Below are 27823 nucleotides of genomic sequence, written 5' to 3'. Positions count from 1 at the left end.
AGTCATCTTTTTCCGATCTTTTATACCTTGTGAGAGGGTAGGGAATAAGGAAGTGACACAGGAGCAACTCTTGATATAGAAATCATTAGGGGCAGTCACTGCTGCACTTCTTGCAGCAGCTTTTCAATCATAAGTGAGTGGGTGTTGTAGAAGGGCAGCCCGTCCACTTCCATTTCTAGACTGGCAGTTTTTCCACTGCGGACCCCGTGCTGCACAAGTATTTTCAGAAGCTTTTCTTCCTTAAAAAAGAAAAGAAATAGAATATAATTAAAATCCTGAATCAGTCAAGAGCATTCATCAAGACCTTTATTTTAAGCCTAGAGGAGACTTTGACCACATCCTCCGTATTAACTTTGGGTAGTAACTTGCTAACGCCATTTTTAAATTACCCCAAGAATACCTGGAACTCAGTGGCTGACAAAAGGCTTGTGTTCTTGACTACTATTTAATTATTGAATGATATTCTTGTTCTCCACGCTCTCTGAAAAAAGATGTGGGTGACCGTTCAGAAGCACGCATCCTTTCTGCCTGGTTTCAAGTTCCTATATTGCACAAATCAAAATCAGAGGAACCTCCACCCGAAGTATCTCAAAAAATGACCTGTCGTTTCCCCAGCATAGCAGCTGGCTGCAGATGCATTTTTAAAGAAGAACAGAAGGGAAAGAAGATACATTGGGGGAAAAAGGTTACAAAGCACCTGAATGGGCTGCACAATCACCTTCCTGCATCTTCTGTGGTCTCTGCTTGCCTTTTACTCTCTATCCTCTTTTCCTATAGATTTTTATGAGAATTCTGGTTGCTTAGAGAAAAGATGAGGAAAAAGGAAAACTCTGAAGTTGTGCTTCCTTGGGATTCTCTGAAATAGCATATACTTTCCTTTGTTTAGAACAGAAACTCAATTTCATGTTTATAACCGTTATTTTCTTGCTTAACAGTAACCTAAGCAGATAACAAGGCATCTTGCAAGTTGAGCTGTTAAAGTACACGGGGGGAACAAAGTCCTCGGTTGTGAGCCATGGGCCAGTTAGCGTTGCGAGATGAAAAGATGGGATAAAATCAACTTTGAGAAACCCCTAGTTCTATGAATGGTGAAATTAGAAAACCCGGTTACAAATGGACATACGTCTAGCATAAACTGCTTTGCTCTTCATTTGATATGAACCATACACGGCAAAACTCTTCGTGCTGTTTTAGTATTACTATGAAAAGGATTCATTTCTCTAATTGTGTTAATAAAAATCTAAGCAAAATAAAAAGCCTAGTCACACCTTAGCTTCCCCTGGCCCTAACTCTGTGGTAATTCACATACAACCTTGAAACAGTCATAGACCTACCTTTTATTCCCTTTTTTTGGTGGGAATGCCTTTTCTGGTCTTCGGTCTACTGTTCTGTTTCCATTTGTGTGAGACCTTGCTTTGACGGAAATTGTTGCTGAAACAGCCCTACCACTATCCTTGAAAAGCAGTTCTATAAGTTGAAATACTTCTTGTTTGATATTCCTACACAAAAACCTCTCGCAAAGTCCTTTATCTCCTGGACACAAATTAATTATGAAAAAATGATACAATTAAAATGTCTAATATTCTTTTATTAAATGTTAGGGTTTTTTCTAGGAAGAAAACGAAACTGTAAAGAATACAATCGCTTTAGATCTGAATTTAGACACAATATGGTTGTGTTTTACATAATACAGTATATGGCCAAAATATAAACATTTCTGAAAGAATTAAAGCATACCTTGCATGGTCAATTAGAGATTTTAGTGCAGTTTGGTAACCTGCTTTCTGAATGCACTTTATAAAGATTTGTCTTGTACAATTTTCTGGTAATGCATCCTAGTTCTTAGCTGCAACAAAGTTAAATGAGGCACCGATTTTTTTAAAGAAAAAATATGCATAGTTACATGGTGTCAGTCTTGACATCTTAACAAACAGCAGCGGATACAGCTAATTAAGGAAATTATCTGGATACATCAGTAGCATAAAAAGTGCTACGTTGTAATTTATAAAATTATACATCATATGAATGATCGTACATAAGAAAACAAATATAAGCACCTTTCTTTCTGCATGTGAGAGGTTTTTCTTAGCATTGAGTATATGCAAAGTGGCAAATTAGATTTCTCGTGGCACAGAAGAGACACACAAATTAGATATGCAAAACGTCATTGCTTATGTGAATTGTATCACCTAGGTATTACCTGTCAGAGCACTCTGATCCGCTTACCCGGGGAAAAAAGGCTTCCTTGCTTAATACTATATAACTATGCCTGATAAACTGTACTTTATGATCAAATGTTGTTGGTTCCATTTGTAAGGAACATGCACAATGTACAGCGTGCTTCCGTAACTGTGAAGTGCTGCAATTTGCTCACGGTTCTCTCTTTGGTAAATAATTATGTTAGGAGTGGGGTAACCAGAAAAATAACCAAATTAATAGAAAAATAACTTGTTAATTTGCCCTTTATTCAGGGAAAAAAACCTCCCTTGTGAATGACAAAGCTAATAAAGAATACTAAAACAAATGTTACATCTTTATATATTGCTCATTTATAAAGTAATTAATATTCTTAGAGGTAATAATTTCAAAATAAACACTATATAGTTAATTTCTTACCAGAGTTCAGTAAAAGAACAACAACCTGACTATTAACCTGGTTGTGAGATGCAAAGAAACCCAGAGTTGACTGTAGGATGTTCAGCACTAGATGTGTTCAGATATGTATGAATTAATATATTTCCCTACAGTCACTTTGGTATGAAAGTACCACAAACATCTGAAAAATCAAACCAGTATTGTGTTAACCAGCATAATTATGATTCAACTCCATGACTGAAAGGTAAGTAAAGTTCATTTAGATCAAATGGTTTCTTGCTCATGAAGTTCTTGACAGAGAACAAATGCTTTGCAGTATCTCATGTGAAAATATATGTAAAGACTAATCCATGCACTTAGAACAATCCTGGTGCTCTGTTCAGTGGGCACAGAGAGCTCCACAGTTCTGTGGGTTGTTGCAGATTTGTTGAACGCTAATAATAAATAATGAAATAACCCTTGCGTTTCAGGGCAAGTCTTCATTCACTAGTTATGATCTATAGTTTTCATGGAAGGAATGACATTTTTGGCAGAAAAGTAAAACTCATTAAGAAAGCTGTTTGGTGCTTAGGCCCAGCTTCAAATGTCGTCTTTCCAATTACAAACAGACAAATATAAACACCGAGGCGGGTATGTGTGGTGATGCTCTTTATCTTACTAGAGTAATTATTATAGCATTAAAAGAAGCTAGATTGGGCAGAAAGTGCTCATATAAACATAAATGGTCTCTTTTTTTTTATATACTAATGGAGTACGTGAACATTAATGTGTTCAATCTTCTGTGCTGTTTACTGTTGCATGATTTATAATTAAAGATATCATATTCTTTTGTCAGACACTTTGTCATTTTCTCTCCTCCACAAAACTGTTTCCATTAATTTTTTCTCAATAGATTTTAGTATTGCACTTTCAATAGCCCATTATTGGATCATTATCAATATTCCCAGCTGTATAGCTTAGTAAAACAAAAACAAGAAAGATTTCCTGTATACAACATCACATTTAATTACAGTATCTCATTACCAGGAATTTTGATCATAGTAGCTTTTAGGATATGTTAATTCGAAGGGGAAAAACAGTAGATGTAACTGGAAAAAAAAAACACTGAAAAGTGAAAAAGAATTAATCTATTTTTGGAAAAGATTGCACTGAAAGGTGCCATATGCTTTGTTAAGTCAAAGGGTGAGCAGCTATGCAAAATGTTGGGATCAGTTTCAGTTTAGACCTTTAGATGAAAAATCAAAATAGCAAGAATTAAAAAAAAGTAAAACATACACTAAAATACTTAAGAGGTGCTTTGCTGCAATTTCATGCAGAACGTACTGTCACCTCGGGAGAAATACTCCACTCTCGTGGGCAACATCTATGGTAAATGGATTACATTTTGCTTAGCATTCCTGGAGGTCACAAACTTACTGGTTTTGCCTAAGTCTCCATAGAGGTAATCTGCCAATAAAACTGAAGATTGATGTTCCTAAGTTATTACAAATATGGTGGAAGAAACCTTACTTGATTGTTGAGAGTATGTATGTTTTGAGTTTTTTTTTTTTAACACTGCCAGGTTAAAAATAGAGCCATGTGCCTAGCAGGATAAGCAGTCATTTCTCACCCCGCTCAGTTATTTTACTTTTTCTCAGTCTGAAACCTTTGCATTCCCAGAATATCACACTGTTGAGAGCTGCATTAGTCAAAACACATTTAAAAATATTCATCTGCAAGTCCTTTTACAACTTTGATTTAGAAACATTCAAACTAACTATAGAAAGGTTCTAACATAACTAGAAAAGGTAGAAAGATCAGAACTATGGCGTGGCTTTTGTATTAGTACTGTGACTTTTGATTTTGGAAGGGAAACATCTAAAGGAGGGTACAACAGAGATTTGTAAAATCATGAACGATGCTAAAGAAGTGAACAGGGAATTTTAATCACCATATCACAATATAAGGATTTCTTGTACTGCCCATAAACTTGTAGCACTGTCTTGTGCTTGAAGTTGCAGCACACAGATACATTCATTTTTGAGGATTTTTATGTTCTATCTGTCTTGAATTCTTTGTGGAATATTCTAAGCACAGTGTGGCTGCTTGTTCACCAGGGATTCCCAAAAGACCATCTGAAAGTAAGCTGTTGACCTGGACTGGGCAGGATTTAGTGGCTGGTAGCCGATTCCATCTACATGTCACAAGCAAGTCACAACTTGTGGCCCTGCAGAAATTACCTTGGTAACTGACGGAAGTGCCGACAGCCAGACCATCTTCTTTGATAACTGTGGAAACCCAACAGCTTTCCTCAGATAACGGTCATGTATTTCACAAGTGCTGAGAATATACAGAGCGCAAGCAATGGCATAGCCTCCCCAGTTAGAGACCCCTGCAAAAGAATGTCACCGTGAAACCAAACTGTAAAAAAACCCCCCAAAACGGCTGTTGCAATGGTACCTAACCTGCATAAGTCATTGGGCACGTACAACTGAGTCTCACGTAGTGATGGTGAAATGGAACATGGATACGAATTAAATATTGACATGAATTTGGAACATCTCTTTCAGAACCACATAATTGCTTAACATATCAAAATGTTTTCAGTATTTCAGACTGAAATTTCTGCAAGTTTCCATCTAGCTTAGTTTGTGGTTTGTCTTTCCAACAGAGCAAAAACTCGAATGGGCACGGTCTATAACACAATTCCACTTGGCTTAATGTGGCGTCCATGAACTGCGAGGAGCTGTGTTACAGTCTGGTGCCTTTTGCTTTTAACCACACAGTGGTAAGAGATTTTGATAAAGTGTCCTAAACCAGGTGTCAGATTTTATAACGGAATGCTGTACCATTGCAGAGAGTCTCTTTTTGGTCTCAGATGGTGATTGATTAAAGAGTTCAGCTATTTTGTAATATATGAAGCTGTGATGAAACTAATTGCCTTGTGTCTTGATGATGTGTCCTTGATGCAAGCATCATATACAAAAAGGCAGTCTAAGACAGTTAATATCCATAGATTTTCTGTATGCTGTTATCAAATCAGTCCACACAGTCTTGTGTGACAGCTGCTTTGTCAAGACTGTATTTGAGATCTTTAGATTTGAAACTTGCTGTGAGAAGTTGTCTCTGATGCCTGATACCTTTTCCAGAGATGCAGAATAGCAAAATTTTCAAGAAGCGTGGAAGTTGTTTTAGCACATGTTTTGCACACTTAAACATGTCCAAACCTCTGCCTCACTTCCCTTTGCAGGGTCTGGGTGTGACAGTTGTTTTTGAAGTAAAAATCATCAGAATTGCCAAAACAGCGACCATAGATTCTACACACATAGAGCCATAAGAAGTAGATGTAATTATCACCACACTCTCATTTCTCCCTCAAAATTGCTGGTTTACTATCAAGAATGTTAGATACCTAGGCTAGAAACCTGAGCCTAAGTACAATATGGACCATTCGGTTCATAAATTGGTCCTTGCTGAACTTGTCTCTCTCACTGCAAATTCTGTTTCGTGCTGGTTAAGACGTTAGAGTAGAAGAGAATTTCAACTATAGCATTCAACTTTTGTTGTACATTAAGAATGTACATCTGTCCTCAAGTGGCTCTTGAAAGGACTTATCATCTCTTCATGTAAAAGCAATATGACTGATGACCCTGACAGGGTCACACATACAGAAGCTCATCAATTATACTGAAAATTTGTATGTGCATAGACATTTTAATTCTCACACATATCACTTTCGCAGTTGTCTCTGTTATTTTATTTACGGTGTGATTTTTCAAGAATATTCAGGACTTGCCCAATTACTCCAATTAAATGCACTTTCTCCTCGCAGAACCACTTTCTTCTCCCCAATTTTCAGACATTTCTGCTGGAGCTGTAGTTGCTTAACTACTCAGAAAATAGACATAATACAAATACAGATTTGTTCACTTGGTCATACAACGAAAGGGCCAATACAAATTAGTTGGAAAGACAGATGTTTTCTTGCTCAGTCTATTCTCAAACATCAACAACTCTCCCACTCCCACAACAATCCCTTACCAGCTACCACAGTAAAATCTTCACAAGCTATCACATCTCCATTTTTTATGTGCTTCTTTACAGCATCTTTTACTTTGCCCATTCCTAATTCATTTCCTCCATCTCCAACACCTTTATGAAAAGAGAAAAAGACCAGATGAGTATGAACCCAGCATAGAACTAACAATCCATTTAAGAAAGGACCCAGTGTCTTCCCCAGAGTCCCTGTCACAGTTCATAGCTCCATATGAGATGATTAATCCCTTTTAATCAAAAGTGTCTAAAATCAGAAGACTGTGAATGAAATAATAGCTGAGAGCATCACCTATCACATGCTAACCTGTAGGTGTAGACAGGTGATGTATGCTGTACTGGTGCACGCAAAAGAAACCAAAATTATCAAGTGTTCATGAGCTGCAGACAGAATTAATATAGTAAACTTTGCTTACGGAAGGCCTTAAGCGAGTGCTCTATATAATGCATTATCGTAAGTACGTTAGTACAGCTAGAGAAAGAAGACAGAAAATGAATCAAAAATAAACCAGAAAAATTAGCTTACAATTCCATAATAAAGCAAGCATAAAAAACTTCAGCTTGTTACAAGCTTTAATTAAAAAAAGAGATTAATAGAAGCAATTATTGCAGAAAGATAAGCAAAGATACAGGTAAAGACTTTGGCAGAAGTAGGATTTACTGCACTGGCAATCTGTTTTACACAGACCACTGTCATTGTGCCACAGTGTACAAAGAGCCCAACCCTGTGTACTATTATGGTTTTCAATTTATGAAAAAAATAGCTAGCTTTTTTTTTTTTTTTACAGTCTTCTTATATTTAGGGTGTGGGGCCTTGGTTTTTGTTGGTCAAAGAGAAACACTATGTATTTGTCTCAGTGATTTCAGTAAAATCAATGTCATTTCAGGAAAATTCTGGGCAACCCTATGTTTGGGACATCAAATTGTTAGATATCATTCAGAGATCTGGTGATGAGGATAACATATAAATTAGCAGCTTACAGGAAAGCTGGATAGTACTTCTAGTGTCTAGTATGTATTTAAAAAAGGCAAAAAAAATCCATCTATTTAAATGGAAATTCACATTTCTCTTTCACCTGGTAATCTAAATGGCATTTCTCAAGTTGAAGATTTTATAGAAAAATCCTAGTTAATGTCTGTGAAATGGAACAGTGAAGATCTCCACGTCCTCACTGCAATGTATCGTATCTGAATTTGAAATGTGACTGTGCTCTAATGCGTAGCATGTGTTACAGGAGAGAAATTACAGTATTTATAATTTACACCTCAAGCCCTGAAAATTGACAAATTTAACACTTTTAGTAACTGCATAAATATCTCACATAAGCCTGTAGCAAATTTCTTTTTCAAGTGAAATTGAAAGTTATTTCTCAGCAGCAATTTTTAATTTAACTCCTTAAGTGTATATAGTCAAGGGGAGCGTAACTGAGTGACAGATAACTTACATAAAAGGATTTGCCATGGAGCAGCTACTCTTTTTTTCTTCTCTGTTTTAATGTTCTGTTCACATTTATTTTGGTGTTGGATTTAATGGTGCTTTCTAAAATCTGTTTCTTGGTAGTACTTTTCAAATAGGTTAATGACATTATGATGGACCCTCTATCATCATATATAAATATGGTAGTTACTACTGTTTCATAAGAACCCACACAATGTTTTCATTTTTCTTATATTCTAAATTCAAAATTTTGCTCTTAATATGCTTTAAAAAGGCTAAAATGAATTCTCACCCTTTGAAGCTCATCAACAGTTTCTTCAACAGAAAGATACTCATCTGTTGCTCAGGGGGGTTTCTATCAGCCTTGCTGTGCTTTTTTTGTCTTTGTGGAAGTCCTGTCACCAGGATGGTTATGCAGTTAGTAGATGACTGCTGTGGAGGGATCCCATTAGCATTACACGGGGAGGAAAAGAACACCACACCGAAACTTTCCCTGTACCATCTGTTTTCTTCGTCCTCCACACATCGGCAGAGGATTGCATTTTACTGTGGATTTCCAGAGTGAGATTCACCTGACAAAGCGCAGCCATCTACACATGAGCTAGTCAGCCAGGCTTCTTTTAAACTCAGCAGAGAGAAAGAGACCCGTCAAACATTCAGTTCATCTCAACCCAAGGCAGACATCTCAAATATAGATGTCTGAAAACAGGCAAGATGAATCTTCTTCTCCTAAAGGCCTGAGTGCTTTCCAGGCAGAGGAAAAATAGTTCTGTTGGACCCTCCATGCAAGTTTTCACTGACTACGTTGGTTTGTGAATTCATGAAAAATGCAGGAAATGTCAGTCTTACGTGCTAAAAGTCATTTGTATGAAAGGAAACAAGTGTGACCACATTTTTTCATGCAGTACTTTGGAATGCTTTTCATTAGCTCCTATATAAATAGCATAGAGCTATGTCAATTGTATGACAGCTGGGAAAAAAAAGGATGTGGTTTCAGTCACATCTCTTAATCTTTTATTTCAATCTTTTGTGGAAAATTAGTCCTTCCAACCTCAGTCTTTCACATCTTCTTATTTTATATATTCCTGAAGGTTGCTGCTTACTCCATTGACTTTTTATGATATCGGTACCCATAAAATTGTAGGCATTGTTCATGATTTGTCTGTGGCCAGACTCCTAGATCGGATTTTTTTTATAAACACAGATCTTGTTTCAAATGCAAAACTTGACTGCAATTAATCAGCGTGTAACAAAGGTTCTAGTATTTCCCCTCTCCAGCTACTAACACAGTACTTCTTGCCACTGAGCACACTGTATAAAGACTTCTGTAAGGCTGAAAACTTGATCTTTCCAGTATCCTTTTCTATGGTGTCATCATTATCTATGATGTTATCTGAGTACTCCACCGTGATGGGTGCTGTATAATATTTGCATTTTATTTTGAAACTAGACGTATGCTTCCAAATTCCTACTGACCGTGAAGAAAGTCAAAGATAGCCCCACCAGAAAAATTTGTCCTAATCAGTAGCCTTCAGTAATGAGAGACAAGATGCAAAGGCCACAGCCCAGATTTGTGCCTTGTTAAGCTAGGCTTTGCAGAAATACATTGAAAAAGCCAACAGTCATCCCAAGAAACAGTAATGAAATTAAAAAACACAGAAAGTTAGTGTGATAAGCAGAATAACAAATGTTAACAAAGTAACAGACAAGGGAAGAAAAATTTACATTGTTTTTCTCCAAATACTCAAGTAGTCCTCTGGCATTCTATACCCATGTACTCAAATTCCATGGAAGATCAGAGCAGATACCTTCATTGTTTTTTGAAGCCTATGACTTGTTAAATCATTTTCTATGCAGACATCTTCTAGAGAAAATTCACGGCAATGGGACGCAGTGAATCTGGATAACTGCTTCGTTTCTTCTTATTCACAAGTTTGTGGTATTTTTAATTAATGACATTTCATAGTATATTTCACTGCTCAGAGAATGTTTAAAACAAACTAAATTCTACTGAACAGATTCAAATTCACACTGTGCAGAACACTCCAAACTCCACCAAATCAGTAATACACTTTGAGCTGCTCTGGGAGATATTTTAAGAGATTAGGGTATTTTTATTAAAGTGATGTTACATTAAGTAGCTGGAGAGACCAAGACCTGGTATCAACAGTCTAAAATCAGAGGCAAAATAATTAAAATTAACTGCAGCAGATAAAGCTCTGAGGCATTTTGCTAAACATCTTTATGAAAGAGAGCTTTTACTCTCCTTATTCAATCAATCTCTCGCTTCTCTGCTGAGATTGCCAGCAGAGTGCCATCTAGAGTGCTGCTTTCTGAATGCTGAGAGTGACTCCTTAGGAACAGGACAAGCATTTGAATTAAATCTAAGGAAAATGTATTACAAGTGTTAAGATAATACAAAAAATACCAGTGAACGCTTCTGCTATGCAGCTTTTAAATGATTCCAATACAGTGAAATCAGACTACACATGATCTGTGCAGGAGCTCTCTAAATTCTGTGGAAACATTTGAAAAACATCGCTACTGAGAAGTCAAAGTTCCAGTGCTTTTGGCTATGCTTAGGAGTGAGTCCACAGCACTACAAGAAGAAAAAAAGCCAGATCAGCAGACATGTACTGATGTGACTGAAATCAGCCTGGCATGGACACTTACTTCTACTTTTGTTTCTGATATTTATATAGACTATGTATCTCCTGCTCTGTTTCGGGTCATACAGTGTAGCACGAAGCATTTGATTGTACAAGGACGTTGTACAACGCTTTGTATGTATATCTGGGAATCCTTGATGTATGGCATATTCTTTCTTTCAAAACCAGACATAAGTCAATTTTCAGGAAAAAAAGGACTATTGACAAAAGAGAGGACAAAAGAGAGAGGATGAAAAGAGAGTGCAACAGCACTCATTAGATATATTGGTCCATGTTAACACAGTTTTGTCAGGAAGGCCAACGTACTCCTTTAAAGATTATTGTCGTATACGTATATTTTGTTAGAGAAGGCGCTATTACAACAGATGCAAATATGCAATTCCTGCTCAAGAGAATGTACTGCTAAAAGGCAATATAAACTAAATTCTATCCAGACTGCTGTCTTAACACAGGTGTAACAATCATAAAAATAACTATAATATTTTAATATGTAATGATTCCATGCAGTAGTCGCTTTCTTTTTATGCTGCCATTCACACATAAAATGCAGAATAAAAGCAGTGTCAAAAACTACACTTAGAGAAGCGTATGTATGCACACTGATGTATAGATAACACACACATCTGAGCTTGCTTTTTTGTCCTTAAATAACTTTGAAATCAACTCCACTTTTTTTTGGTTGTGAGAACCCTTCAATAGAGACCTCTAATTTTTCTCCAGCAACGGTCTCTAAATTCAACCATGCCAAACAGCTGTAGCCCACAGGCAGTTATTCAGCACCTGCCTCCTGCTCCCCTTCACTTCCAGTAAGAGTTCCTGTTTTGCGCTTCTCTTCCTTCTGAGAATGTAACACAAACTCACACATACCTGTTGTTGTGACTCCTGGAATGGTTTGTGCAGCTAAAAATAGTTCATCTATGGGATCCACTAGATGTTTAATGTTAACTTTCCTGGCATTGTAATAATTGCCATCAGCAGCCATCCCAGCACGCTCTATTGCTATCAGGTGATCAAATCTGGTTAGAGGTGAGGGAAAAAACAGAGGTGAGGGGTCAAAGCTGTGATGGTCACGTAAAAAGCACTTCTGTTGGCTGCTTCTCCTGTTGTGCTTGGTTCTACTTCTTGACCGTTTGGGGTTCAAGGTAAAACTTTGATACTGTTTTGTTATTTCTGAATTTAGTTCTCTACAGTTTATTTTCAAAAGTTAGTCTAGTTTCTTTATAGCTTTAGTGCAACTTCCTCAAATCACATTTGCCACTAAGAAATGGAGAAGTTCCCTAAAATCCTTCTAACTAGCAATCATTTGGGTCAGGCATCTGGTCTTGCTCTGTTTCATGTTAAAATACATAATATCTTGTACGACATTAGTCTCTATAAGTGTTTTCAAAGAAGACTAACAAGTGGCAAACCATTGATCCTCTAAATCCTTGTTGGTGTACATATAGTCTCTGCTTAAAGTACATTGCTTGGCAAATGAACATTTGTTTCTAGTTAGGGAGTTTTTTGGTTTGGGTCTTTAGATTTGGGGGATTTTTCTTTAAGTCTATGGCTGGTTTGCTAGTTATGAAAGTAGACAGATGTCCTGCAGATGTCATATGTAAGCAGAACTTTAGTACTCAGTTCTGGCACTGTATGTTAGAACTACATTTTACTGATGAGAGGTTACTAATTCTGCTGAATTACGTAATGTTTTGGTGAGTGGGTATCTACAGTGACTCCAGAGACTGTTAAGTAGGTTAGCTGCCTCCTTTAAAGAAATACTTTAGCTTCTTGGGACAGTGGGATCAATTGAAATAGAAAGTGGCTGTAATTATATTTTGCATAGCTATAACACGCATTTTTAAAACAACACATAAAAAATGAAGACCGTATCATGATACTATTATAACATACTCTAACCTGTGGAAAGAAATGGGAATTGAGTAAGTTGATGAAGAAAATATCAGTGTGAAAGATCTTTTTATTAAAGATAACAAACTGAAGGCTTAAGCTGGTGACGGGTCGGGAGCACAAGTCTTATGGGGAGCGGCTGAGGGAACTGGGGTTGTTCAGTCTGGAGAAGAGGAGGCTGAGGGGAGACCTCATCGCTCTCTACAACTACCTGAAAGGGGGTTGTGGTGAGGTGGGTGTTGGTCTCTTCTCCCAACTAACTAGTGACAGAATGAGAGGAAATGGCCTGAAGTTGCACCAGGGGAGGTTTAGATTGGACATTAGGAAAAATTTCTTTACGGAAAAAGTGGTCAAGCATTGGAACAGGCTGCCCAGGGAGGTGGTGGAGTCACCATCCCTGGAAGTGTTTAAAAAACATGTAGAGGTGGCACTTCAGGACACGGTTTAGTGGGCATGGGGGTGGTGGGTTGGTGGTTGGACTTGATGATCTTACAGGTCTTTTCCAACCTTAATGATTCTGTGAAAATGCTTTACAAGCAAAGATCAATAAAAATGAGCAATGTATGCCTACTAAAAAGCAATATAAGTTGCCTGCTAAGTAATGAAATGTGTGTACAGCTACCTAGCAGTTCTCCAGTGTATGAACCCTAATCATGCACTTTATACAAAGCTGAATTTTTGCCCAACATTGCATATTCAGCAATGCGTATGCAAACAGTTCCAACCAATATTGAGAAGTGCTTGCATACATCTATAAATTTGGCTTTGGCTGCCTAAAGACAACAGGACAATCACTTTCGTGCTACAAAAAATACATGACATTTTATTAGATTGGATTCCCCAGTTGTCAGACTTGAGAAAAAGCTCTAGAAGGTGAACACACTCCGCAACTCTTTTCCCACCTCTTTCACTGACTCTGACATGGAACTTGCCCTTTCTGATTTTCTCACTGATTTAAAAGCTGGTAAAATAATATCGTGTGTGTGTGTACATATCTATGGAATATACAGTAACTGAAAAGCTTTTAGAAATTCTTCGAAGAAAAGAACTATTAATATATGAAGTATTGTTTCCGTTTTTTTGTACTTCATAAATGCATAACTGCAGAATAACGTGGAATTCTGTACTCTGTGTGTGCTCCAATAGCAATGTTTAGCTTCAAAGTTTGTTCTGTTCATTCCAGATCTTAAGATTTACTTGTAACCATTATACCTTCTTAGATCATGGTCATTATTTTTTTTATAACTTTACACAGTAGAGGTGTGACCCATTCTCAAAAACTGTATACACATACCTAGGTCTTCCAGGATTCCCATTCTCACACAAAAACATTAAAGCTGAATCAGCACTTTCCCTTTGATAACTCAGTAGAGGAACAGGTCTCTTCAGGATTCCTACAGGAAAACAAAATACAATTCAGATACTATGTAATTTTTTTTTTTTTGACATGTGTTTGAGTAACTTAAAAAAAAGCTGAACAGTTAGAATGGTAAAGACTCAATGTCTTTACACAGCTGCTGATAAAATCCCTACATCCTTACTTTAAATTAAACTTGTTTGGATGCTAGTGCTAGTAAATAGGACCTTGAGATAGAAAACAGGTCTACAAGAGTAAGAACAGACATCCAGAATTTGTCACAAACAGCTAATCCAGAATCGGTACCCAGACACGTAAGCATTACTTTGATGCCAGCTAGATTTAACAAAATGCTGTTGTAGCGATGCTGATCAGAGCTTACGAGGATGAACTCTGGTTCATTCTTGGGGCGGGGGGGAAGCTGTACTAAGCGATAGCGAGATTAACTGAAGCAAGCCTTGGCTCAAATGGGCAAGATGAAGGCTGAAAAAACATGTGTCTTACCTAGTTGAACAGCCTCTTCAATAATCTTTTTATTCAGATTCACGGCTCTCTGATCTGTTACTATGGCAACCTCTTTCTCCAAGGCCTGCAATAGAGCCGCAATAGCGAGGGCTCCCGGGGGCCCGTCGTTCTCCTCTGGCGGCTCGTGAGTGAAGTGGGTAGGAAATCCAGTTGTTATCAGCACCGACCGGGCATGGGAGATGGACAGGCAAGCCTTCAGCAGCTCGTCCTGGCGGCGTAGATGAATTATACCCCGGTCTCCTATAAAAGTGTTTTTAAAGAGAGCGGTACACTTCAATATATCATTCTCCTTTTGAAGTTTCTGTGTGGGTGAACCTGCATGCTTTAATGACATAAAATGGGGTTAAAAAAAAAAAAAAAAAGAAAGAAAAACCTCTGGTTAAGGCAGGAATTGGGGTAATTTCCTCCGGAAACCTAGGAAAGGATAGGATATGAGTAATGAAGATAATGGGCTGTGCTTCCAGGTTAAGAATTTCAGTTAACTGGAACTTGAAAATTACTATCCCTAGCAGTTCGAGGTATTTGTGTAAATAGGTGTTTCTTTTTCTGAGAGCTTTTTGCATATTGTTTCCTTTCCTTTGGCCCTCTGCTTTCCTTTGCTCTCTGGTGACAGCCACGCTAGATCGTGTCTAGCTACTGAAGCTAGATCACAACTCGAGCATCTCAGATCTTACAGAAGTTTTGACACTGACTTCAGATGAGTAAGCTGGTCCTTTGTCTCTTTTTAGCTCTTCCCTAAGCGGATAGAGTTAATTCCCAAACAAATGCCCCTTAATTAAATGTTCATCCACAGAAATGAGGTTTCAGAGATGCTGTACGTTACCAGGGGACTTTATAAATTCAGTTACTACAGTGGTATCTGGGTGACCGCTAAAAGATCTTGTAACTCTTCCTGTAGTAGAGAACCGTGTTACCTGACTTTGAGAAGCAGGTGAGTAGTAACAGATATCTCTTCTCATGGGTCAGTCCTAAAGAGGCAACACGGTGTCATCTGTGTATGCCTTTCACCGTTCAAACACCTCCCATCCCCTCTCCCTTCCCTGGCACTCGGAAACACAAGTTCACAGCGCAGCCCTTTCGGTCTGCTGGCACTCCTGAAGGCACGTGCCGATATTCGTGGGCTGACAGGGAGGGGTAAGTCCCTGCTATTGCTTTCTAGCCTATTCGATCTTCATCTTTCTCACCTTCCTCTCCTCCCCCACACTTTCCTCTTTGTCCTAAATTTCCCCTTTGCCATTTCTCCCTCTGTTCCTCCTAAATAATATACAGACAATGTACAGATAAGGGACACAGAAGAAAGTTCTGAACAAAGCTTAAGTAACAGAAGCAGGGAATGTTGGTCTCTGAGAAGTGGGGTATATTAACGGAGATAAAATACTGTACTCTCCTTTAGCAATAAAATGAGCTAACTCTTAAGTTAGGTCCTGCATTTCTGCAGAGGATGGCACTGTGCCAAGCTGAACTCCAGAGAGTGGGAAAAGGAGAGGCCTTGTGAGTAAAAATAAACAGCCCCAAACATATGCACGCAGCCCAAACCCGGAGCTTGGGAGAGCTGGGCGTAAGCTGCTTTCCACTACTGCCTACAGAGGATTTCAGAAAAATTATGGGAAACCGCGATCAGAATTTACAGGAGAGGGGACTAATTCAGTGTGTATTTTGGGAAGGGTTGCGCTATTCGGTTTGCCTTTATTTCCCTCTCATCTTCCTTGCGCACACATGCAGCCCTACCTCTCAACCTTCTGTGGCGATCAGGTCGCTTTGGTCCATCACACACCACCGCAGTGATGAATGTGTCGGCAGAGCTTGACGTAATTCCACCCATCAGAGAGTGATGTATGAAAAGCGCATGCAACTACTAGAATTTTCTTGTAGGAACACAGTAGTCATGAGTATATGTAAAGAAATGTGCTATTTGCTCAACATGAATACCCATGTAGCTGTTACTAGCATGCTGAAGTAAATTAATACCAGTTTTAGTCTTAGTAACAGTTATTCTCTGTGGACTCTCCAGCCTGCTGTAAACATCGATGCTTCTGTGTACTTTGGGAGTATACAGTCATCAAGATCAGATATTCCATTACCCATAAGGTTGAATGGTTTTGGCCAGACTCTGATATTAAGTACGGTAACAGAAATTGTAGGGCCTAGTTATATTAACTCACTGTATTCCACAAAGAATTTTTAAAATCTCAAAATTGCCTTTAGATTCTTGCTGTGCTCTTGAACTTTACGAATATCTAAAAAAGCAGGATAGGGCATACCTACCTTGTAACAAATCCACTAAAGGAAGAGAGTTTTTGGTTTTACCTGGGTCTATTCCAATTAGGGTCTCTAAAGTCTTTATCTTCTGGGCTGCTTCTGTTGACACAATACTATAATGCAGAGGATCTCGAGAAACGCAGTGGACTTGTGGGACTTCTCTTGAGGATCTGACTGTGATGTTGTCATTCTTTAGGTCGGTAATGAACATACAGCCCGGAGAATGAGTAAAGGCTAATGGAGCTCCTAAAGTGGATGAAAAAAATTCAGTTGAACATGCTGTTATTGCAATATCTTCAAATATCAGAGTCATAAAATCGCAAAAATCTATTTAATTTAACAACACAGAGTCCCTGCCTGATGACACTTATAAAAACATGATACTTGCTGTAATGTAACTTAAAGTAATACACTTTGTCAAAGAAATGTATGCATTATACATCTGGACACTTTTTCACTTTTAAAAAGGTAGTTGAGATCAGGTTTTTCTACAATATCCTCCTTAGTAGCAACTTGAGGTAACTTAGGATCTGAACACTGGTACCCTCCACAGAAGTCTGTCAGGAATTTGCAAGTCTGAATATTGTGTTTGACATGCAAGAAGAAACTAGTGCATTGACATAAGAACAAGTTAATGCTTAAGTTTGCACAGCATATTGGTGATATTGTTTCCATAAGAATAAATTAATTTTCTAGGTTCTAGAGTGCTGCTGGAAGCTATAGTGTCTCTCTTGTACCTTCGAATATCCTTGTAATAGTGGTACGACTATGTCAACTACCACCTGCTGGTTAGGAGTAGTCCTTTATTGGATTAAGAAAATGGGAAATAGCATCTCTGTGCAGTGCCTTGCTGATCTAGCTAGGAGACCTCTAAACTAGCAAGGAGTAATGACAAAAGGCAACCAGTAAACCTTAGCTAAGGGAATCTGAGTAAAACCCTGGTGAACAATAATCTTGTTTAGACTTGACAGCATAGTAGCTCCCTAAAGCTGAAAATATTTGCCGTCCTTATACTAATTCAAGAAGTCTTGATCTAGGTTATACTTGATTTGGCAACATCAGTATGTAGTTGGATAAATCACAACTGGTACAAGCAAAATCTTACTTTGTTAGCATGGTGAAAAGGAAGGAGATATTTCTTTAACAAGTACATATGTGCTTGGTCTGTGCTAGATCTGTTGGGAGTCTACAGCTAGTTAATTTAAAAGCAGCTGGGGAACATGGTTGTTGAAGTTTAATATACCTCACCAAACCACGTGAATAGACAATATTTTTTGTGAGAAACTAGGAGATCCATCTAAAGTATGGGTACTGGTGGTATGGCTGAATTTTAACTACCTAGATGAGAAAGGAGCACAGAAAGATATGAACTGCCAAAAAATTCCTGAAATGAATTCATGACAACTGGTTTTAATACAGAAAATGGAGGAATAAGTCAAAGTAAAAGCCAGCTCCAGGCAAAGTTGGGATAGACAGCTGCTTTCAGCAACAGATTGTAGAGAGGTTGGCAAACTTTCTCTCTCCTTTCTGTGCAACAAGAACGCATGAGGAAGGTGAATAAAAATGCTGGAGAACATGGGAAAGAGCAGGATTTTCGTTTTGGATTTGGGACTGGAGAAAAGGGGTTGTATGTAAGAAGGAAAAAGACGACTCTGCTCCTAGTGCTGAGCATATTTACAGCAGGTGTTGAGAGCAGGTTAGATTAACATCGTTAAGGAACCACAAGGACATAGCAGATTTTGCGAGGAGGACAAAGCAGATGACTTCCCAAGGCTCTCCCAGTTATACTGCCTATGATTATTAAGCTTCTTTTTCAGTAAGATCTAAAATATGAGATTTCATTCCATGCTGCTGATTTAGAGCAGTACATAATACTATCACTACGGTTTAGTTGCATGTTCTTGCCCTGTGTGCTCATACCTGTTATAAATGACTGGATAAAGTGCAGGACAGCTCTGTGTGGAGGACAAAGCTTCATTTATGTAAAGTCTGTCACATTTTCTTCATTTTAAAACAAAAGCTAAAAGCTCAAAATTCTTCTCCAGGTCAATCAATCTGCTAGCTCTTGACAACTGGCTGTTTTGTCTATTTCTTTTTTCCCTTTATTACTGTTTTACTGCAGGGTAATACAAAATAATATTTTAAAAGGGGGAAGCTTAGAAAAGAATGCCCTTAAATTTCTAGTTTTTAATAATGCCTAAAAAAGACGTTTTGATGCTGCCAGAACATTAGATTTCTGCCTTTAAAATACTCAAACAAAAGTGATGGAATTTCAGTAAGAACTTCCTTGAAGGCAGACCTATATTTCACAATAGAAAATAGTCCCGCCAAAGGCTTTTTCTGCTGTTTGGTTGGGGTGTGTTTTAGCTCCCTCTCAAATCAAGCCGGCTAATCAGCCAACTCAGTCCACAATTTTTTTTTTTTTTGGTTGAAAAAGTGAGAGAGAGAAAAAGAGATTGAAGGCTGATTTAAAGAGGGTCTCCAAGTATAGTACATACTGCAGTTGATGACTGCTTCTACTCCTGTTACTCCACAGGCCCAAAACACCGGAATGTCACCAGGGTGAAGGTGAACTGGATCTCCATAATCTGGTTTGGAAAGATCTTGTATTCCCAGCAGACCTGGAATTGATGAAAAACGCAATTATGGGAGACTTCCAATTAGGCAGAAATACTGCAAAGCCGGGGCGGGAGGTGGGCCCCAAACATCAGTGATGCTAAGCTAGAACTGCAACAGTGGCAAGTGCCACCGAAGTGGCATATTTAGTTTGCCTTTGAGTGCATGTCCCCAGAACCTGAGCTGACTTGTTTTCCCTTTTTGTACTCAGTGACCTCAGTAAAAATATATTCACTTTATTTCTGCAGCAAAACACAAGCTAGATGTGTACGCTGGGTTTCCAAGATATTATAAATCTTCTCTATCAACAGAAGAACTATATTCATAACACTGGCAAACAAGAATAAATGACTGCAATGCAAAATGGGTTCTTCCTAGAACATGTTTTCTCCTGCTTTAGCTTCCTACGATCTTTAGCTAGAGAAACAAGCAACCACTTTTACCCCTCTGGGTTAGATAACTACATCTCACTCTTACCCAGTTTTCACTAAATTGCTTTATTCTAACACCTACTTGTAATGTTCTGGGTCATTCTAAGCACTTGCTCTCTTCCCTTCATTTTAAATTCTTCAGACATTTTAGTATACCACTGTCTTTTATGGAATTAATATATTATTAAATTAATATTTAATTAATATTAAATAGTAATTATTAAATTAATAAATAATTGTTAAACAAATAGTGGAGTCTCTCACTTGCCTAATCATCTTGTTGCTCGACTTAAAGTAATGGCTTATTACTAGTTCCTCAGATTTAAGCACTCGGACCAAATATATTACTGGGGTGTACGGTTACCAATGACATCTCCTTCCACACTCTGCAATGTGATCCTTCTCTGTATGCAGCCCATAAGTCTACTGACTGACAAATTTCTTTCAGCAGAGGGGAATTTTTTTTTATTGTGATCTATCTTCATCAATGGGTTTGGTTTTGTTTTTTTCCCAACAGCCTCCTGCTTTATAATTTTTTTTTTCAGTTTTCCCTTGCAGAGAATAGGCCTATACTTGTCTAAGGATTTAAAAAAATAAATATATTCTTGTCATATTTCTATTTATTCTGTCTTAAGCATTGTGCTCAATGTATCCTATTTCAGTATTTCTAAAAATAACGCAGTATTTACTTTCACAGTCATCCACTAAGACACAAAATCCATCCACACATACTTCCCCCCGTGCTGTCAAACGTTGATACCCTGTCACTGGAATCTCTGACAGCAAGAAAGTATTCATATATAAATGAAACTGCATGTATTTTAGAAAAATGTGATTACACTTTTACAAAACCACCACTTCTATATAACTTAATTTATCAACATCAGACATCTATCTTTTCTCCAAGAAATGTCTTGGATAAAATATTCAGCTCATTCAAAACCTACTTTTTTCTTTTTTTTTTTTTCCCCCAAATCAGGTTTGTGATCATTAGAAAGGATCAAAACATCATAAATTTACTTGTGTAGGTATTTTAGCCCTACCACTTCCCATGGTTCCCCCCGCCTTCATTTTTATACACAGGAAAGTGCATGCAGAGTGAAACGTGAAGAGCACTGACCAGGGCCACCCAGGTGAATCGGTGCCCCATGGGCTGCTTTTAATTCAGATGTTGCTCGCACAGCTGCTTCCAGCTTGCTTTCGGGGATAGGTCTCATTGTGACTACTAAGTTGCAGCAAAAAGTGGAAATGCTGTAGCAAGGCACGGCTGTCTGGGAGTTTAAAAGAATCCAAGGTGTTAGCAGGAATATTGAATAATACTTTTAAAGTGTTAGAAGAAATAAGTCGAAAACTTTGTGCTGTACTTGAGTTTAGAAAGGCCACATACTAACATTCATTTTAAATCCTTTTAAAAGAAATTTTTTTTTCCTAGCATCCCATAATTACTTTTTTTGTAAGATCCAGCAGTGCATGAATGAAAAATTCCATCCTTGAGCATCTTCATATAGATCATTAAAATTTTCAATATTATGCATTTCTTGTTTTGGTACATGCAGCATACAGTGTGGTGAGCACAGTATATTCTGAATATTCTCAGAAATCAACGACATGCTCCCTGTACAGAAAGGGGAAAAGCTAATAAAAAGTATCATACGGTGACAGATCTATTTGGTCTGAATTTAGGCTCTGTATTTGAATTCGGGGAGCTGCAGTGCTCTGTAACATGCAAGGGGCAGCAACTCCTGCTGCTGGCAGTGCCGGCTTCTACAGAAGCAGCATGCTGGTTCCACACATACAAAGCCTTTTGTACCTCTAGAAAGGTTCTACGGAATTCATCATCCTCACTTACTGGGTTGCTGAAGCACCTTTTCTGTTCAGAAATAAAGCAGCTCAGCTTTTTGGAACAAAATGTCTGATATCTAGGTTGCATTGGAACATAAACAAGATCTGTAGACAGCTGGAGCTGAATAGAAAACGTTCATTAACAATCTTTATAATAAAAATCATTATACCTGTCACTGAAGAAACACACTGTACAGTTTTTCACAGTATTCGTGCTATAAACTATGAAATTTTCCTAATTCTGAAATGTTATAAGCAGATACATAGTTGTATTTTTATTTCTTTAAGCTTGGTAGAAGGACTCATGTATGAGATGTATTTGTGCCTTCATTTTGACCAGGAGTATAGCAAATGCCCTGTATCCTGGGCTGCATCAAAAGCAGCACGACCAGCAGGTCAAAGACGCGGTTTGTTTGTTTGTTTGTTTGTTTTTCTCCTCTCTTCTCCACTCTGGCGAGACCCCACCTGCAGTACTGCATCCAGCGCTGGGGCCCCCAACATCAGAAGGGCATGGACCTGTTGGAGAGGGTCCAGAGGAGGCCACAAAAATGATCAGAGGGATGGAACACCTCTCCTGTGAGGACAGGCTGGGACAGTTGGGGTTGTTCAGCCTGGAGAAGAGAAGGCTCCAGGGAGACCTTACTGCAGCCTGCCAGTACCTGGAGGGGGCCTACAAGAAAGCTGGAGAGGGACTTTTTAGAAAGGCCTGTAGTGACAGGACAAGGGGTAATGGCTTTAAACTGAAAGAAGGTAGATTTAGATGAGATACAAGGAAGAAATTCTCTTCTATGAGGGTGGTGAGACACTGGAACAGGTTGCCCAGGGAAGCTGTGCATGCCCCATCCTTAGAAGTGTTCAAGGCCAGGCTGGACAGAGCTTTGAGCAACCTGGTCTAGTGGAAGGTGTCCCTGCCCGTGGCAGAGGGGTTGGAACGAGATGAACTTTAATGTCCCTTCCAACCCATTCTAATAGTGGAGCCATAATTATTCTACGACTTCTGCCAACATTAAAATCTGCACTAGAAACTTTCTGAGCACAGTTACAATTTTCAGTGCTATGGTAGATACCTCAAGTTTTTGGGAACACCTGTCCCACAGGTCTGGGTTCATAGTAGAGCCTCTAAGCTGCCTATTTGCTGTCACAGGAAAAAAAACAAAATGTGGCTGTCATTTGTGCAGAAGAAACTGCCACTGTCATGGCTCATAAAAGGAATATTCCTACTGCAAGCCAGAGCTGGCAAGGAGAGCGGGGCATGTATAAAGGCATGGTCAGAGCAGTGCATGGGTCATCAGTTGAAATGGAGAAGGTAAGCCAGAACAGAATCCAAATGAAATGGCTGCCATGGCAAACAAGGAAAAACTTTGTTACCATACATGAAAAAAAAAAGCAGATTGGCCTTGCAGGAAGTTGAGAAAAGCACTGAACTGAGGCTGAGCATATTTTACCCTGTGTCTTTATGCACTCAGCACTAGGACGTGCCTAAAGTTACTATGCAGGTAAGAAAAAAAAAGTTCTGATTTTGAGCAAGGTATATGCACATAACATGAATATGGACAAATACTCAAAGGCAAAGTTACGACAAAGACTGTGTACACTTACCTTATACATGCTTACATTACACTTTTGCTCAACGTTTCTTATGGGAATGCCAGCATTTTGGACTGCTTTTTCAAAAGAGAAGCTGCAGCCTAAATAAAAAGTCACCATGTCCTGAAGTTGTTCAGAATACTCCTTTAGGCTTTTCAGTGATCCGGTACAAACTCCATGCTCATATATTCTGTACTGTAGGCAGTCAGTTCTAGCGAAATAAGAAGTTATCACAGCTTTATCATATTTTTTTTGAAAACAATGTGAATTGTTTGAACTGACATGAACTCAGTATCAAACCACAAGATACAGACTACTTCATCCATTTCTTTTCTTCCTGAGTAACAATGAAACAATCACATGCAAAAACCCTCAGACACCTTATTCTGCACAAAAACAAGCCAGGAAACAGAACATGTTACAGTTCGGTACTTTTTAGATTTTGTAGGTAGATGCAACCTTATTGTTTCTTGTCTCAGGGCTTTGAAAATTAGGGAGTTGTTTTAAGTCTTGCTTTTAGCGTTTACTGCAGCAGTACAGTTTTTTAAATTTCAGAGACCCTACAAATATCATGCAGTCACCATGCCTGCGTTACTACTAAATTAAACACAGGTAAAACACTGTTATTTAATTCTGCTGGCTCAGACTGTGAAATATTTAGAAATTACACAATTTCACTTTTGCATTAGAGAAATACTTGTAATACTTACAATTATCATAACAAGTTTCTGAAGAACAAGGCATTAGGCTATCGTACTCATGCATAGCTTTCACTCAAAGATACAACTCCAAGAAAAGAAACTTATTCAAAATGTACAACAGTTGTGAGCAGGCTGTTCCCGGAAACCCTCCTAATCACCACCAGCATTCACTGCAGAACTTTGGGAAGCAGAGCTGGTCCATAGTTACCTGATATCAGCATCAATACTCAGAGAAGGACATTTCCAATCACCTGGTTTACTTCTGTACAGCAGCGGCAGGGGTCCCTCATTTGCATGGCAAAACTTCTCAAAGTCATCAGCCAGGGACTTGTGCAAAATCACGACATTGGCCTGTTTATAGCCTGAAATTGTGGAAGGTAGGAATGACTTGTTATTAATTCATCTTTTTGTTTGTGCAACAGTAACTTTTCTGGATAGATTTCTTTAGACGGTCTATAAAAAGTTACCTGATGGAAACTTTTGAATTCTGAACTCCATAGTTAAATTAAACAACTTTTTGGGAATGTTTTTAAAATCAGAGCTAGATGTACTCTGTGTGTGAAGTTGTTCACAGCTACAATAATTGGCAGACACGTGTGGTACTAGAATATGAAGGCGGCATAATTACTTTAATAAACACTTCTATGAATTTATATATAAACATAATTTATTACCTAACCTGAGAAATTAGTATTCTGTAGGAAAATGCTTTACTTCACAAATGTTAGCACAGAGCCAAAGAAAAGCTATTGTGTACCACCCTTTTATCTTTTTTTTTTTCCCATTTAATACCAAGCTATAAATCATGTCCAGTCCAACAGTAAACTTCCAGTATCTTGACATTACGTAGCCCATTCATAACAGACCTAATTACAGCTCAGGAGTAAACTTTTGTCTGTCACACTGAATCTCAGTCGTTTCTACTATTTCTAATTTTAAAAACTAAAATGAACAGAACTACTACATTTTCTTCACTTGCAATCAACTTTAATTTACAAGGTTGTTGACTACCATCATGCAATAGCTTCTAACAACACTAACATTTTTGCAGTGAGTATCAATGAAGAAAGCTCACATTCATTTATTTAGCAAAAAATTATTTTCTAAACAGTAGTAGTTAATATCAATCCCACTTTGATTTTCCTGCATGTAAATACCAGCTTTTCAAATACAGAGAGGAAATTTGGAGTACAGCTAGTCTGTGGTGTATAAAACCGCTAATTAGTAGTCCCGAACCCCCGCATTGATACTGTTTTGAGAAGTTATTACCGTGTCCGGTATCAGACAGGTGAGTAAGAGGCTGCATAGAAGTTTTCACTTCCATAAATACTGTGGTAGTCTGTCATCTAAGAGGCAATCATCTAGTTGAAATCAATGATCTGCCTTAAAAGGCTGTAAGTAATCGGACAGATCTTACTCTTGACCAAAGCCAACAAAGAAGCCAAAAGACAAAATTATATTCCTGATGGAAAAATGCAAAGCACAGGCTGAGGTAAGCATGTATTTGCATACTCAATGTGCCCACAAACTGCTCTCTTGAGAGTACTCGGCACAAAAATTCATTTTATTACAGCAGAAGTTACTAAATACAGAAGCAGTTTCTTGCTAAATACAGTAATATATTTTTGTTAAATAAACATACTAATTTTACCACTGAACAAAATACTACATTCAGTTACCCCTCAATTTCATTCCCTGCCATCCACGTGAAATCCACAGACACTTTCTACTTTGCTGGTGATATTCAAGAATTCTTAAAATTACAGGTTTAGTCAGTGCATTCAACTTGGACAACACTAATTTAAAGTATTGGTCACAGCTGACAGACCAAACCCGCAGGCAACTTTCAGGCATTCTGTAAACTCGGGAAGCTTCGTTATAACTCTTTGACAACTTTATTGCTCCTCCTGATAACGATCCTTACTTTCTTTATAGATTGAAAGATATTTTTCCCTTTCCATATCAGCTTACGTATATACTTGCAGCATTATGTATCCATCGTTATGAATATATTCACAAGCAATGTTAGTGAAGCTGGACGTGCTGATCAACCCATGCATTAATTCAATACACTCATGTCCCAGTTTAGAGAAGTTTAGAAAGAGTTTTTAATTTCTTTGGTGAATGACAATGAGGGCAGTAAGAAATAACTATTTGAGTAGTATATCACCCAACAATCTACGACAATTCTAAGGATTCTGAGAAATTCCACTTATCCTAGTTTTTTTAGTCTTTGTGTGATGGAGCTGTATGCTCATGGCTGGAAGTACAAACTTGTTTTGTATGTAAACAATACTTTTTTCGAATGTTAAAACCAACACATTTAAAACTACTGCAGCAACACATGCACTTAAAACTACGGTTGGGGCAAACTGCAGATTATTAGCATTATAACATGTTTTCCATTAGCATTTTTCAACTTATGTATTGGTGGAGAACAACAGCACAATTTCAAGATTCACTATGCTTCTATAAAATGATCCTTAATGTTCTTATTTTATAGTAATGCTACTACACACAGCTTTGTTAACCAGCTACTTGTCGCAGTATTTTTAATTAAGTTACATTTTAAAGTTGATCAGAACAATTACATAGAACTCTCTGCTTCTGTAAAAGCTCAGCTATGAGAGGCAAGACTGAAGTCAATTTTCCAAAATGCACTCAGTTATCAGAGTATAAAACTATTTTTTCCTCTCCCCCTTATAATTCCCAGTCTTGCGGAGTCAGTAATTTCTGTAAATTTAAAAGTAAAATAACTTCTTCAACAAACGAAGCAGAGAACCACTTCTGTAACTATGAGTCTCTAATCCTTCCCTGAAGCGTGCCCGACGCACTAAGTAAAGCAAGGTCTCTGTGAGGAACACAGCATGCCATCCTACAAATGTGATGATAAGGGACACAAGAAAAGCCAGGTTTGGTTAAAGATTTTTCAAATATTTTCTGCATCCATAATTTCTCAATGACGTAACTGGGCCCTGAGGGAGGTACTGCAAACTTTGAAAACAAAGTCCATGTACTTTACACAGGGAGGGCGATATATTTTTTTTTATTATGTAGCTTTATGATTTAAGAACAGTGTCAGGTGCTTACCATGTGATTTTAAAAAAAACAACCTAAGTGACCTAAGAACTAAATCAACTTAACATTTTCTTCAGTGCTTTTGATATTCCTACATTTCTTCACAGACAAAAAAAGAAAACACATAGCTATGAATCTAAAATGGAGTCACTTTTGCACTTAGAGCTGTTAGGATTACTTACCCTCCGCCATTCCAGAAGTATTACTAATACTGAGTCTGTTGTATCGAATTATCCTTCTTAGCACATGGGGAAGGAGAGATTTCAAGCCTCCTGTCAAAACCATCTCTTCAGCCTTAACAGAAAGATAATTATAAATTTAATCACAAAGCACATTTATTTTTTTGACATTTTAAATTCTGATTTGCTGGAGAATTTAGCTTAAGTTTCCTCCTCGTGATCTACAAAAGTTGTTATCACTGGGAAATTCTAAGTTATAACCCAAAAGGCAGATCAAAGTCAAAAGGTTATTTCACTGGTATTTTATGACTAAATGCAAACTGAATCTTTCAATAAATTAGCCAGAGACCGGCACTTTAACATTGCTGGCTTGTAATGGAAGAAACAGATTTATTTCCTCCCTGGTAAATATTAATTTCCTAGAGTATTCACTTTTCCAAAACTCATAGTAACTTCAAAATTGTAAAAGCACAAATGGATTAACCTACCAAGCTATAATCTGTAATACTACTTCTACTTCTACAAATATAAATACAAAATGCTTTTAGACAATTAGCAATGCAACCTGGCAATAGAGAGGGAGCTACATTCAGAAAATGTCATTTTAATACATTCCACGCATAC

The 27823-nt window shown here is 37.9% G+C and overlaps 1 protein-coding gene across 1 annotated transcript; it reads right to left on the bottom strand.

The window, feature by feature from the left end:
* LOC104625060 (chromosome unknown open reading frame, human C14orf159) lies at positions 1-27307 on the bottom strand. Its single transcript, XM_010292593.1, has 12 exons — positions 27203-27307; positions 24151-24304; positions 23254-23452; positions 20933-21083; positions 19264-19386; positions 16814-17011; positions 14486-14746; positions 13919-14018; positions 11602-11750; positions 6616-6726; positions 4815-4966; positions 1-239 (listed from the first exon to the last, which is right to left on the bottom strand). The coding sequence occupies exons 1-12, from the start codon at positions 27303-27305 to the stop codon at positions 96-98; spliced, it is 1845 nt and encodes a 614-aa protein (XP_010290895.1). The 5' UTR covers positions 27306-27307; the 3' UTR covers positions 1-95.
* Positions 27308-27823: the final 516 nt, after the last annotated feature.

Source organism: Phaethon lepturus, unplaced genomic scaffold, assembly GCF_000687285.1.
Source record: "Phaethon lepturus isolate BGI_N335 unplaced genomic scaffold, ASM68728v1 scaffold10278, whole genome shotgun sequence".
Taxonomy (NCBI): Eukaryota; Metazoa; Chordata; class Aves; order Phaethontiformes; family Phaethontidae; genus Phaethon; species Phaethon lepturus.
The sequence above is the reverse complement of the archived record's forward strand: the minus strand, read 5'-3'. Positions and strand labels throughout refer to the sequence as shown.

Coding starts and splice junctions, on each gene's coding strand:
- LOC104625060 (XM_010292593.1), bottom strand. CDS start 27,305: ATGGTTTTGACAGGAGGCTTGAAATCTCTCCTTCCCCATGTGCTAAGA. Junction 24,305..27,202: donor TACTTCTGGAATGGCGGAGG/GTAAGTAATCCT, acceptor CCACAATTTCAG/GCTATAAACAGGCCAATGTC. Junction 21,084..23,253: donor GTAATGTAAGCATGTATAAG/GTAAGTGTACAC, acceptor TTAAACTCCCAG/ACAGCCGTGCCTTGCTACAG.